This window comes from Coregonus clupeaformis, chromosome 25, assembly GCF_020615455.1.
Source record: "Coregonus clupeaformis isolate EN_2021a chromosome 25, ASM2061545v1, whole genome shotgun sequence".
NCBI lineage: Eukaryota > Metazoa > Chordata > Actinopteri > Salmoniformes > Salmonidae > Coregonus > Coregonus clupeaformis.
This window is the reverse complement of record NC_059216.1, coordinates 20,883,481-20,898,060: the sequence shown is the minus strand read 5'-3', so window position 1 is coordinate 20,898,060 and position 14,580 is coordinate 20,883,481. Positions and strand designations below refer to the sequence as shown.

The 14,580-nt window shown below is 42.0% G+C and overlaps 1 protein-coding gene across 1 annotated transcript in view; it reads right to left on the bottom strand.

The window, feature by feature from the left end:
- LOC121539116 (solute carrier family 2, facilitated glucose transporter member 1) overlaps positions 1 to 2,569 on the bottom strand; it is a 34,626-nt gene extending 32,057 nt beyond the window's left edge. The window contains exons 1-3 of the mRNA XM_041847372.2: positions 2,406 to 2,569; positions 963 to 1,006; positions 577 to 675 (exon numbers count right to left, since the gene is read on the bottom strand). Coding sequence (XP_041703306.1) covers positions 577 to 675; positions 963 to 977 — 114 coding nt within the window. The 5' untranslated portion in view covers positions 978 to 1,006; positions 2,406 to 2,569. The remainder of the gene's footprint in view (positions 1 to 576; positions 676 to 962; positions 1,007 to 2,405) is intronic.
- Positions 2,570 to 14,580: the final 12,011 nt, after the last annotated feature.

The window sequence follows — 14,580 nt, the reverse complement described above, 5'->3', positions numbered from 1 at the left end:
AAAATGAAAATATTTACATGAAAACGTAGGCGCCATGGCAACTATAGAACTATAGGCTGTTTATACAGAGAAAGACGTTAAACATTCTGCTCTACACCACGTAAATAAAGAGGGTTATATCTGTTTACTACCTAACAACTGAAGCAGACTGAATAAAATGACTTACAGATGTCTCTGAACACAGAGAGAGAGAGAGAGAGAGAGAGAGAGAGAGAGAGAGAGAGAGAGAGAGAGAGAGAGAGAGAGAATTGGATCAGCCCAAACACACAGCCCTCCTATAAGTCAACTGGATTTCATTATAAGTACCTGTGTGCAAACAGTAAACCATCCAAAACCCTACTTGCCTAGGAATAAGACTGCCTGGGCACGAATAGGAAAGTTGCATGGGACTGTTATGTTTATTCAGTGTTTTATAGAAACTGTGAGATGTTTTGCGGCTGGATGGGATGGAGGTACTACCAGGCTTCCCAGTGTTCTACCTACCTACCCTCCCTTCACCCTGGCTCTCCCCCTCCCCGCCTGGAGCTCAACCTGGCTGGGGTGTTCAACTCCCCACCCTCCCCAGGTTACGCTCACCCTGGCTGGGGCGTTGACGTTGCCTGTGTGGTAGCCGATCTGGAGGGAGCCGAACACAGCCGCCAGGATGGAGGTCAGGAGCGTGACGGTCATCTGGCTCTGGTCAGTCAGGGAGAGAACACACAGGGGTTAAAGGTCAGAGGTCAGTTCACACACTGACCAATCACCTTGGGGCTAGCCATGGCATGTGCTTTTTAGCCCCTGGTTATTTTTTGTTGTTGTTGGGTGACGTAGCATTGTGTTAAAAATACTAGCAGGCCAAAGCAAGCATCATTAACTGTACTGTCTGTCACATATATACTACAATATACTGTAATCTATACCCAAATAATCAAACACACTAATCTTGTTTTCAATCATATTATTTTCAAAAGCAGTTAACTAACCTCCTTGGTAGCCATTAGGGTTGAGTGAGATGTGATGTCACTTCCTGAGGAAAAGAAGCTGTACAGTTTAACCTTAGTTTCTTATCTGAGTCAACACTGACTTGGCACCTAGAAGTCAACACTGACTTGGCACCTAGATGCCAACACTGACTTGGCACCTAGATGCCAACACTGACTTGGCACCTAGATGCCAACACTGACTTGGCACCTAGAAGTCAACACTGACTTGGCACTCAGAAGTCAACACTGACTTGGCACCTAGAAGTCAACACTGACTTGGCACTTAGGGTGATGTTGCCCCAAGATGCTGATCGGTCAGTTTAGCATTTCCCCCACTAATGGTTAAGGTTAGGATAGGGGGAGGGGAAACTTCACCCTGGAGCACAGATTTACAAAACATAAAGAACACCTTCCTAATATTGAGTTGCAGCCCCCACCCCTTTTTGCCCTCAGAACAGCCTCAATTCGTCAAGGCATGGACTCTACAACGTGTCGAAAGCGTTCCATAGGGATGCTGGCCCATGTTGACTCCAATGCTTCCCACAGTTGTGTCAAGGTGGCTGGATGTCCTTTGGGTGGTGGACCGTTCTTGATACACACAGGAAACTGTTGAGCGTGAAAAACCCATCAGCATTGCAGTGTTTGACACGCTCAAACTGGTGCGCCTGGCACCTACTACCATACCCCGTTCAAAGGCACTTCAATCTTTTGTCTTGCCCATTCACCTTCTGAATGGCACACACACACACAATCCATGTCTCAATTATCTCAAGGCTTAAAAATCCTTCTTTAACCTGTCTCCTCCCCCATCTACACTGATTGAAGTGGATTTAACAAGTGACATCAATAAGGGATCATAGCTTCACCTGGATTCACCTAGTCAGTCTGTCATAGAAAGAGCAGGTGTTCTTAATGTTTTGTCCAGTCAGTGTATGTTATAAGAAGTTCCAACAAGGAAATCACACTGGACAACAACGTGTTAAGTCACGGGCTGGCAGAGGAACGCTTATATACGCGGGCTGGGCTGGCAGAGGAACGCTTATTAACACGGGCTGGTCGTTCCATCAGGTGGTAATGTGAAGAAAACAAATGACACTGATAGATCGTATCATTTACACTACCGGATCAGTGTAAATTGGCTGGTAGATTTGACATCCGGTACTATATCCACACGGCCTGCTATAAAACACAATATCAGAAACTGAAATTCAATTTGCATAAGGGATTATACTATATTTCTTCTATTTTTGGTGCCAAAGTAATTTTTTGATCACAAAAATCTGTTTGGTTTTTCTGTTGTTTCTACCATCAGATATTTAAATATTGCACAAAGTGAGCGAAGGCTACAATCTACATGATATAAGTATTGTCAAGCTCTCCAGCTGGATCTTTGTGACACAAAACCTTGACTAACATCCCGTAACCTCCCTAAAAGAGTCTTACCTGAGCCGTGGGGTGAACTGGGCTTCTTCCCCTTCCTAGATCCTATAATTTATGATATGATCAGTAATATTCAGTTATTAGTCCTTGCTGTTGTCACTTCTCCTGTTCTCTCCTGTTTCTGTTCTTCATCCCTCTCTCCTTCCTGCAGCAGCAGAAGGTCTTCCGTCCCCCCCCCCCGCTACCCACAACCCCTCTGCTGCCCCACCACCGGTGTAGGGGGTGAAGTTGGCCCTGAACACTGATCTTGGGTCCGTTTTAGCATACTCCCACTAACGGTTAAAGTTAGGATTGAGCGAAGTGATCCTAGATCCTAGATCTGTATCTCAGGGAAAACATAGCCCATGGGAACAGTGATGAAGTCACATCCAGCTGGTGAATTTGGAGCAGGCCTGAGAGAATGGTAGACGGGTAGAGCTGGGCCTCCAGTGGTCAGAGGGAACAAGCTGCCCCCACCCCCCCTGCCACCCTGGCTGGGACAGGAGTATATGCCAGAGTGTAATGCACCACATTGTACTTCTTACACCCTGGCTGATCTGTCCAATCGCTGCCAAAACGAACAACAGAACAACCAGAGTATCTACAAAAGGAAATCAGACATGGTTAGGAGAAACAATCTTCTTTTTTTTTTTTTTTGAGTGCTGCTACATGTAGCTTCAAGTATGAACACACAGAAGGTTTAAAATGAGATTATTGGTGTTCAATGCACTGATCAGCTTCATCCCGAGAGGACTAGGAGCCCCACCCAGCCATCACACATAGGTGGAACTATTTCCAGGCACGAGGGTTTAATTGACTTCCAAGAGCTGGAATGGCAAGAACATCCTTAAGGATTTAACTACCTACACCTGTCCAGAGACATATCAGAGAGCGATTTATCTACGTACATCTGTCCAGAGTCATTTCAGAGAGTGATTTAGCTACATACACCTGTCCAGAGTATATCAGAGAGTGATTTATCTACATACTCCTGTCCAGAGTATATCAGAGAGTGATTTATCTACATACACCTGTCCAGAGTCATTTCAGAGAGTGATTTAGCTACATACTCCTGTCCAGAGTCATATCAGAGAGTGATTTAGCTACATACAGTGGGGAAAAAAAGTATTTAGTCAGCCACCAATTGTGCAAGTTCTCCCACTTAAAAAGATGAGAGAGGCCTGTAATTTTCATCATAGGTACACGTCAACTATGACAGACAAAATGAGGAAAAAAAATCCAGAAAATCACATTGTAGGATTTTTTATGAATTTATTTGCAAATTATGGTGGAAAATAAGTATTTGGTCAATAACAAAAGTTTCTCAATACTTTGTTATATACCCTTTGTTGGCAATGACACAGGTCAAACGTTTTCTGTAAGTCTTCACAAGGTTTTCACACACTGTTGCTGGTATTTTGGCCCATTCCTCCATGCAGATCTCCTCTAGAGCAGTGATGTTTTGGGGCTGTCGCTGGGCAACACGGACTTTCAACTCCCCTCCAAAGATTTTCTATGGGGTTGAGATCTGGAGACTGGCTAGGCCACTCCAGGACCTTGAAATGCTTCTTCGAAGCCACTCCTTCGTTGCCCGGGCGGTGTGTTTGGGATCATTGTCATGCTGAAAGACCCAGCCACGTTTCATCTTCAATGCCCTTGCTGATGGAAGGAGGTTTTCACTCAAAATCTCACGATACATGGCCCCATTCATGCTTTCCTTTACACGGATCAGTCGTCCTGGTCCCTTTGCAGAAAAACAGCCCCAAAGCATGATGTTTCCACCCCCATGCTTCACAGTAGGTATGGTGTTCTTTGGATGCAACTCAGCATTCTTTGTCCTCCAAACACGACGAGTTGAGTTTTTACCAAAAAGTTATATTTTGGTTTCATCTGACCATATGACATTCTCCCAATCCTCTTCTGGATCATCCAAATGCACTCTAGCGAACTTCAGACGGGCCTGGACATGTACTGGCTTAAGCAGGGGGACACGTCTGGCACTGCAGGATTTGAGTCCCTGGCGGCGTAGTGTGTTACTCATGGTAGGCTTTGTTACTTTGGTCCCAGCTCTCTGCAGGTCATTCACTAGGTCCCCCCGTGTGGTTCTGGGATTTTTGCTCACCGTTCTTGTGATCATTTTGACCCCACGGGGTGAGATCTTACGTGGAGCCCCAGATCGAGGGAGATTATCAGTGGTCTTGTATGTCTTCCATTTTCTAATAATTGCTCCCACAGTTGATTTCTTCAAACCAAGCTGCTTACCTATTGCGGATTCAGTCTTCCCAGCCTGGTGCAGGTCTACAATTTTGTTTCTGGTGTCCTTTGACAGCTCTTTGGTCTTGGCCATAGTGGAGTTTGGAGTGTGACTGTTTGAGGTTGTGGACAGGTGTCTTTTATACTGATAACAAGTTCAAACAGGTGCCATTAATACAGGTAACGAGTGGAGGACAGAGGAGCCTCTTAAAGAAGAAGTTACAGGTCTGTGAGAGCCAGAAATCTTGCTTGCTTGTAGGTGACCAAATACTTATTTTCCACCATAATTTGCAAATAAATTCATTAAAAATCCTACAATGTGATTTTCTGGATTTTTTTTCTTCTCAATTTGTCTGTCATAGTTGACGTGTACCTATGATGAAAATTACAGGCCTCTCTTTACTTTTTAAGTGGGAGAACTTGCACAATTGATGGCTGACTAAATACTTTTTTTCCCCACTGTACACCTGTCCAGAGTATATCAGAGCGTGATTTATCTACATACTCCTGTCCAAAGTATATCAGAGAGTGATTTATCTACATACACCTGTCCAGAGTCATATCAGAGAGTGATTTATCTACATACTCCTGTCCAGAGTATATCAGAGCGTGATTTATCTACATACTCCTGTCCAAAGTATATCAGAGAGTGATTTATCTACATACACCTGTCCAGAGTCATATCAGAGAGTGATTTATCTACATACATCTGTCCAGAGTCATATCAGAGAGTGATTTAGCTACATACACCTGTCCAGAGTATATCAGAGAGTGATTTATCTACATACACCTGTCCAGAGTATATCAGAGAGTGATTTATCTACATACTCCTGTCCAGAGTATATCAGAGAGTGATTTATCTACATACTCCTGTCCAGAGTATATCAGAGAGTGATTTATCTACATACACCTGTCCAGAGTATATCAGAGAGTGATTTATCTACATACTCCTGTCCAGAGTCATTTCAGAGAGTGATTTAACTACATACTCCTGTCTAGAGTCATATCAGAGAGAGGAGAAGACTGCACTGTGGTTCGCTGGTCATGTTTACAGACAGAAGGACGGTGAACTGATCCTCTGGTAACCTTTGCATGGTAACCCTCATGAAGACAGCTTAGCTCTCTAAACATTGGTAAATAAATGATTGCATCGTAGCCACTCTCCAACCCTGTTCCTGGAAAGATACCGTCCTGTAGGTTTTAACTCCAACCCGGTTCCTGGAGAGCTACCCTCCTGTAGGCTTTAAATCCAACCCGGTTCCTGGAGAGCTACCCTCCTGTAGGCTTTAAATCCAACCCGGTTCCTGGAGAGCTACCCTCCTGTAGGCTTTAAATCCAACCCGGTTCCTGGAGAGCTACCCTCCTGTAGGCTTTAAATCCAACCCGGTTCCTGGAGAGCTACCCTCCTGTAGGTTTTTGCTCCAACCCCAGTTCTAACAAACCTAATTCAGTTTATCAGCAAGCTAATTATTAGAATCAGGTGCACTAGATTAGGGTTGGAGCAAAAACCTACAGGATGGTAGCTCTCCAGGGACAGGGTTGGGAAGCCCTGGTGTAAACCTACAGGAGGGTAGCTCTCCAGGAACAGGGTTGGGAAGCCCTGGTGTAAACCTACAGGAGGGTAGCTCCCCAGGGACAGGTTTGGGAAGCCCTGGTGTAAACCTACAGGAGGGTAGGTCTCCAGGAACAGGGTTGGGAAGCCCTGGTGTAAACCTACAGGAGGGTAGCTCTCCAGGGACAGGGCTGGGAAGCCCTGGTGTAAACCTACAGGAGGGTAGCTCTCCAGGAACAGGGTTGGGAAGCCCTGGTGTAAACCTACAGGAGGGTAGCTCTCCAGGAACAGGGTTGGGAAGCCCTGGTGTAAACCTACAGGAGGGTAGCTCTCCAGGGACAGGGTTGGGAAGCCCTGGTGTAAACCTACAGGAGGGTAGCTCTCCAGGGACAGGGTTGGGAAGCCCTGGTGTAAACCTACAGGAGGGTAGGTCTCCAGGAACAGGGTTGGGAAGCCCTGGTGTAAACCTACAGGAGGGTAGCTCTCCAGGGACAGGGTTGGGAAGCCCTGGTGTAAACCTACAGGAGGGTAGCTCTCCAGGGACAGGGTTGGGCAGCCCTGGTGTAAACCTACAGGAGGGTAGCTCTCCAGGAACAGGGTTTGAGCCCTGGTGTAAACGCTCCCACCTTACCCCTCCCTCTCCTTCTCTCCCTCTCTCCCTCCTTCACTCTCTCTCTCTCACTCTCTCTCACTCGCTCTCACTCGCTGTCTCTCACAGACAGTAACCTGCTGCAGCTTAGACATGTAAACTGTAACTGTAATTCGTTACATTACCAGCAAAAAAAATCAGATTACAGATACTTTTGAAAAACTAGATGATTACTTCTAGGATTACTTTTAATTTCAGAAATGATTTTTGCCCCCCAAAAAAATTGTTTCAGTTTTTTCTGCCTGAGAGTCAGAGACCACTACAGTCCAAGCTGTCTTCCAATGGTGCGTCTGCTGTCAGCATCCAAAGATTTTCCAATTTGAATAAACGCTTGTAAGTGAGGATAACAGCAGTAGTACAACAACAGGCTATACTTGTATCACTTATCATTTAATTTTACAGTTTAAGAACCAAACGGAAGCAAACAGAGCAAAACAAGAGTTTCTATTGGACAAATTCAGGTAGGTCCATCCAAGTTTCGTTCGGTTTGCTTCTGTTTAATAAATGTTTTGCAACTGAATCGGAGTAATGAATATGCCCCAGTGGACAGCCAGTGAAAGAATGAGCTCTTTCAACAGCTGCATAGTGCAGATCCCAGCCTGTGGAACAACAGTTTGACTTCCTCCCTTCTGGTATTGTGCTCCACACTGTCAACAACTTGTTTAATTTAAGACCACAAGTCAGGCTTTTATTTTCTTCATGGAAAATTACCATCTAGTTTTTCACATGCAAATAGCACTTTGATAGTGCTCAAAGCATGCCATTCTGAGAGCAGCATTTCTTTTTCAACTGGAAGCAATGAGCCCAATCAGTCGTCCACGACAACAACAACAACAACAACAAAACAGATTCGGCTAATTAGTCCTTAGTTTGTGTTATGTTCAGGTAAAACAATTTGGCTAATCTATACTTCCATATTGCCAAGTCCTATTCTTGAAGATCAAGGGGTATTATATGAATTGGAATGACTGGAAATCTGACAGATTATTATGTAAAGATATAGCCGAATCGTATTATTATCATCTGTAGTAGAAAGCAATGTGTTAGAAGAAGCCTAAACTAACCCATAAAGAAAAATGCAACAACCATTTATAGCCCGCTACGTAAACTCTTAACATTGATTTATCCAGCAATAGATTTTGTTCAATTGGTAATATTAATGTTTGTGTTCTTCTAATGCTTCTTAAGCAGTTTGATGTTTATTGGGATGAGTCTTGTCCTGGAAGCAGAACTGAGTGATTTCTGCTAGATGGGCCAGCAGCAAAGTCAAAATTGGCTACATTGTAAAAATGTATGTTTTTTTTTTGTTGCTTTTTGGTCTTCATTTAAGGTTATGGTTAGGCATTAGGGTTAGCAGTGTGGTTAAGGTTAGGGTTAAGGTTAGGGTTAGGTTTAAAATCACATTTTATGACTTTGTGGCTGTGCCAGCTACTAACCTGTGCCTCTTAAGGGTATTTGGTATTTTCTTAGGATCCCCTTTAGCTGCTGCAAAAGCAGCAGCTACTCTTCCTGGGGTCCACACAAAACATGAAACATGACATAATACAGAACATTAATAGACAAGAACTACATAAAAAAATTTTTTAAACGGCACATGTAGTCTACATATCAATACATACACACAAACTATCTAGGTCAAATAGGGGAGAGGCGTTGTGCTTTATCTGTTTTTTGAAACCAGGTTTGCTGTTCATTTGAGCAATATGAGATGGAAGGGAGTTCCATGCAATAACGGCTCGATATAATACTGTACGCTCTCTTGAATTTGTTCTGGATTTGGGGACTGTGAAAAGACCCCTGGTGGCATGTCTGGTGGGGTAAGTGTGTGTGTCAGAGCTGTATGTAAGTTGACTATGCAAACAATTTGGGATTTTCAACACATTAATTAACAGTCAGTCTCTCCTCAACTCTTAGCCAAGAGTGACTGGCATGCATAGTATTTATATTAACCCTTTGATTACAATGAAGAGCAAGACGTGCCGCTCTGTTCTGGGCCAGCTGCAGCTTAACTAGGTCTTTCCTTGCAGCACTCAACCACACGACTGGACAATAATTAAGATTAGACAAAACTAGAGCCTGCAGATTTTTTTTGTTTGTTTTGTTTTTAAGGGGGTAGATCAGCTTAATATTGCAGATAGATTGTAACTTCCATCAATGTAATTGTCTGCATCACTTCCAATCCCCCATGTTTTTTTATATATATATACATACACATACACATACATATATACATATATATATACACATATACACACATACATACACACATACATACATACATACATACATACATACATACATACATACATACAGTGAGGGAAAAAAGTATTTGATCCCCTGCTGATTTTGTACGTTTGCCCACTGACAAAGAAATGATCAGTCTATAATTTTAATGGTAGGTTTATTTGAACAGTGAGAGACAGAATAACAACAAAAAAATCCAGAAAAACGCATGTCAAAAATGTTATAATTTGATTTGCATTTTAATGAGGGAAATAAGTATTTGACCCCTCTGCAAAACATGACTTAGTACTTGGTGGCAAAACCCTTGTTGGCAATCACAGAGGTCAGACATTTCTTGTAGTTGGCCACCAGTTTTGCACACATCTCAGGAGGGATTCTGTCCCACTCCTCTTTGCAGATCTTCTCCAAGTCATTAAGGTTTCGAGGCTGACGTTTGGCAACTCGAACCTTCAGCTCCCTCCACAGATTTTCTATGGGATTAAGGTCTGGAGACTGGCTAGGCCACTACAGGACCTTAATGTGCTTCTTCTTAAACCACTCCTTTGTTGCCTTGGCCGTGTGTTTTGGGTCATTGTCATGCTGGAATATCCATCCACGACCCATTTTCAATGCCCTGGCTGAGGGAAGGAGGTTCTCACCCAAGATTTGACGGTACATGGCCCCGTCCATCGTCCCTTTGATGCGGTGAAGTTGTCCTGTCCCCTTAGCAGAAAAACACCCCAAAAGCATAATGTTTCCACCCCCATGTTTGACGGTGGGGATGGTTTTCTTGGGGTCATAGGCAGCATTCCTCCTCCTCCAAACACGGCGAGTTGAGTTGATGCCAAAGAGCTCCATTTTGGTCTCATCTGACCACAACACTTTCACCCAGTTCTCCTCTGAATCATTCAGATGTTCATTGGCAAACTTCAGATGGGCATGTATATGTGCTTTCTTGAGCAGGGGGACCTTGCGGGCGCTGCAGGATTTCAGTCCTTCACGGCGTAGTGTGTTACCAATTGTTTTCTTGGTGACTATGGTCCCAGCTGCCTTGAGATCATTGACAAGATCCTCCCATGTAGTTCTGGGCTGATTCCTCACCGTTCTCATGATCTTTGCAACTCCACGAGGTGAGATCTTGCATGGAGCCCCAGGCCAAGGGACATTGACAGTTATTTTGTGTTTCTTCCATTTGCGAATAATCGCACCAACTGTTGTTACCTTCTCACCAAGCTGCTTAGCGATGGTCTTGTAGCCCATTCCAGCCTTGTGTAGGTCTACAATCTTGTCCCTGACATCCTTGGAGAGCTCTTTCGTCTTGGCCATGGTGGAGAGTTTGGAATCTGATTGATTGATTGCTTCTGTGGACAGGTGTCTTTTATACAGATGACAAACTGAGATTAGGAGCACTCCCTTTAAGAGTGTGCTCCTAATCTCAGCTCGTTACCTGTATAAAAGACACCTGGGAGCCAGAAATCTTTCTGATTGAGAGGGGGTCAAATACTTATTTCCCTCATTAAAATGCAAATCAATTTATAGCATTTTTGACATGCATTTTTCTGGATTTTTTTGTTGTTATTCTGTCTCTCACTGTTCAAATAAACCTACCATTAAAATTATAGACTGATCATTTCTTTGTCAGTGGGCAAACGTACAAAATCAGCAGGGGATCAAATACTTTTTTCCCTCACTGTACATACATACAGTGGGGAAAAAAAGTATTCAGTCAGCCACCAATTGTGCAAGTTCTCCCACTTAAAAAGATGAGAGAGGCCTGTAATTTTCATCATAGGTACACATCAACTATGACAGACAAAATGAGAAAACAAAATCCAGAAAATCACATTGTAGGATTTTTAATGAATTTATTTGCAAATTATGGTGGAAAATAAGTATTTGGTCAATAACAAAAGTTTATCAATACTTTGTTATATACCCTTTGTTGGCAATGACACAGGTCAAACGTTTTCTGTAAGTCTTCACAAGGTTTTCACACACTGTTGCTGGTATTTTGGCCCATTCCTCCATGCAGATCTCCTCTAGAGCAGTGATGTTTTGGGGCTGTCGCTGGGCAACACGGACTTTCAACTCCCTCCAAAGATTTTCTATGGGGTTGAGATCTGGAGACTGGCTAGGCCACTCCAGGACCTTGAAATGCTTCTTACGAAGCCACTCCTTCGTTGCCCGGGCGGTGTGTTTGGGATCATTGTCATGCTGAAAGACCCAGCCACGTTTCATCTTCAATGCCCTTGCTGATGGAAGGAGGTTTTCACTCAAAATCTCACGATACATGGCCCCATTCATTCTTTCCTTTACACAGATCAGTCGTCCTGGTACCTTTGCAGAAAAACAGCCCCAAAGCATGATGTTTCCACCCCCATGCTTCACAGTAGGTATGGTGTTCTTTGGATGCAACTCAGCATTCTTTGTCCTCCAAACACGACGAGTTGAGTTTTTACCAAAAAGTTCTATTTTGTTTTCATCTGACCATATGACATTCTCCCAATCCTCTTCTGGATCATCCAAATGCACTCTAGCAAACTTCAGACGGGCCTGGGACACGTCTGGCACTGCAGGATTTGAGTCCCTGGCGGCGTAGTGTGTTACTGATGGTAGGCTTTGTTACTTTGGTCCCAGCTCTCTGCAGGTCATTCACTAGGTCCCCCCGTGTGGTTCTGGGATTTTTGCTCACCGTTCTTGTGATCATTTTGACCCCACGGGGTGAGATCTTGCGTGGAGCCCCAGATCGAGGGAGATTATCAGTGGTCTTGTATGTCTTCCATTTCCTAATAATTGCTCCCACAATTGATTTCTTCATACCAAGCTGCTTACCTATTGCAGATTCAGTCTTCCCAGCCTGGTGCAGGTCTACAATTTTGTTTCTGGTGTCCTTTGACAGCTCTTTGGTCTTGGCCATAGTGGAGTTTGGAGTGTGACTGTTTGAGGTTGTGGACAGGTGTCTTTTATACTGATAACAAGTTCAAACAGGTGCCATTAATACAGGTAACGAGTGGAGGACAGAGGAGCCTCTTAAAGAAGAAGTTACAGGTCTGTGAGAGCCAGAAATCTTGCTTGTTTGTAGATGACCAAATACTTATTTTCCACCATAATTTGCAAATAAATTAATAAAAAATCCTACAATGTGATTTTCTGGAAAAAAATGTCTCAATTTGTCTGTCATAGTTGACGTGTACCTATGATGAAAATTACAGGCCTCTCTCATTTTTTAAGTGGGAGAACTTGCACAATTTTCCCACTGTACGTACATACAAATACATCTCCTTTAAAAAATATATATTCCCCTTTATTACTTTCCAACCCCACCACCCTTTCCCTACTTGGAGTAAACTAGTGAACAACAATGCTTAGGCCTCTACTTCCAGCTTATACTTACTATCTACATTTTATGGACACAGTCAATTTTACAATAGTAATATTTTGTTAGTTTTTTCTCCTGAACTTCTTCTACTCTCAACCTCTCCGATCATTTTCATGATATCCATCCGGTTTGCTTCTATATGCATATCTTTCTAACTGTGCGCTTTCACAAAAGCTCCCAACCTACAACCTATATACTTATTATTTATTATGGACACAGTATGCTTACATTATTAGTTATCTTGTTATTATTTGTTGTTAGTTGTTATTAGTCCCATCCTTCAACTCCATTCAACACCTCGCATCTATCTCTTAACACCATCCATATAGGATTTCTATTTGCCATATATTTTTCAACTGTACTGTGATGTTTTACAAAAATTCTGAACCTTTCTATTCTCATTGTTTCTACAGATTGTGAATTGAAAATATTTTTTTTTGCTAAAAGTATTATTAGATTATTGATCGATTGACTATGACTTTTCAGATCACCCAGTAATGCTATCTGCAAGTTTAGCTCCAGGTAAATATTGCAATCCTTTAGCCATTCCTGGACAGTACCAAAACAAATGATCTAATGATTCTGTCTCTTTGCAGCAAAATCTGCAGAGCTGGGAATATTGTATCCCCCATATAAATAACATTATATTGGTAGTAAGAATTTTATATAATAATTTCATAAACACTATGCCATGGGATCGGTACGTCAAAAATCTCTTCCCAACTATTTTGCAATCTATATGGGACGGCTGTCAATCCTTTGGTCCTTAAATGAAACTGGTATACTTTTTTATTTATCACAGTTTTCCTTAACCAATTATGTTCTTTAATGCAAGGCCGACAGACAAGTTCCTTACTTTCTCCCCCTTCCACTTTCCTCTTCCATTTTTGCGGTAAGGCTGCAATTATGTGGTTGTAATTTTGGGTAGAGCAGACATTTCCATATGTTTTTGTTAGCTGCATGTGCGACATAACTCCACCAGTCCTACCGATGATATAATTTACGAAGATTATTCCTTTTTTTTTTTGTCACAAAAAAAAGTTTTTTTGTCAATTAGTATATTTGAGTTTAACCACAATATTTGTTGTATTATTTGTTCTGTCATTTCTGGAGGATTAAATTGAAATTTGCAACCAACTTTCTATGGCTTATTTTAGAAATAGTGATATTTGGGAGATTATTTCCTTTTCAAATAACTGAAAGTGAGAGGTTGTAATCTGAATAAAGGGAAAAAGGCCATTCTTGAACATTGGGTGAGACAATCTTACTAATTTGCTAGAGAACCAGTTCGGATTTAAGTATAACATTTGTATGACTGAAGCTTTTAGTGATAGGTCTAATGCTTTAATATTTAATAATTTCTGTCCTCCGAATTCATATTCATTATATAAACAGGCCCGTTTAATTTTGTCTGGCTTGCCGTTCCAAATAAAATGGAGAAAATTTTTTCTCATATCATTTAAAAAACTGTTCACTAGGCGTAGGCAAGACCATAAGCAAATAGGTAAACTGGGATATTACTAAAGAATTAATCAGGGTGATTTTTCCACAAATTGACAGGTATTTACCTTTCCATGGTTGCAAGATCTTTTCTATTTTTGCTAACTTTCTATTAAAATGTATTGAAGTGAGATCATTTATTTCCTTTGGGATATGTATTCCAAGTATATCCACATCACCATCAGACCATTTTATTGGTAAACTACATGGTAATGTAAAAATTTTATTTTTTAGTGATCCAATACGTAATATAGTACATTTGTCATAATTTGGTTGTAATCCAGAGAGGTTAGAAAATGTATCTAGATCCTCTATGAGTCTGCAGAACTTGCTTTTTGGAGTGTCGTGTGAAAAAAGCAGAGCATCTCTTTATTACGGAGCTGTCCCCATCTTTACAACCATTTCATCTATATGTTTTGAACCTGATAGTTTACAATCTAAGGTAACACCAAGTAATTTAGTCTCCTCAACTTGTTCAACAGCCACACCATTCATTACCAGATTCAGCTCTAGAATTTAGGGAATGATTTGTACCAAATACAATGCTCTTAGTTTTAGAGATGTTCAGGACCAGTTTATTAGTGGCCACCCATTTCAAAACAGATTGCAACTCTTTGTTAAGGGTTTCAGTGACTTCATTAGC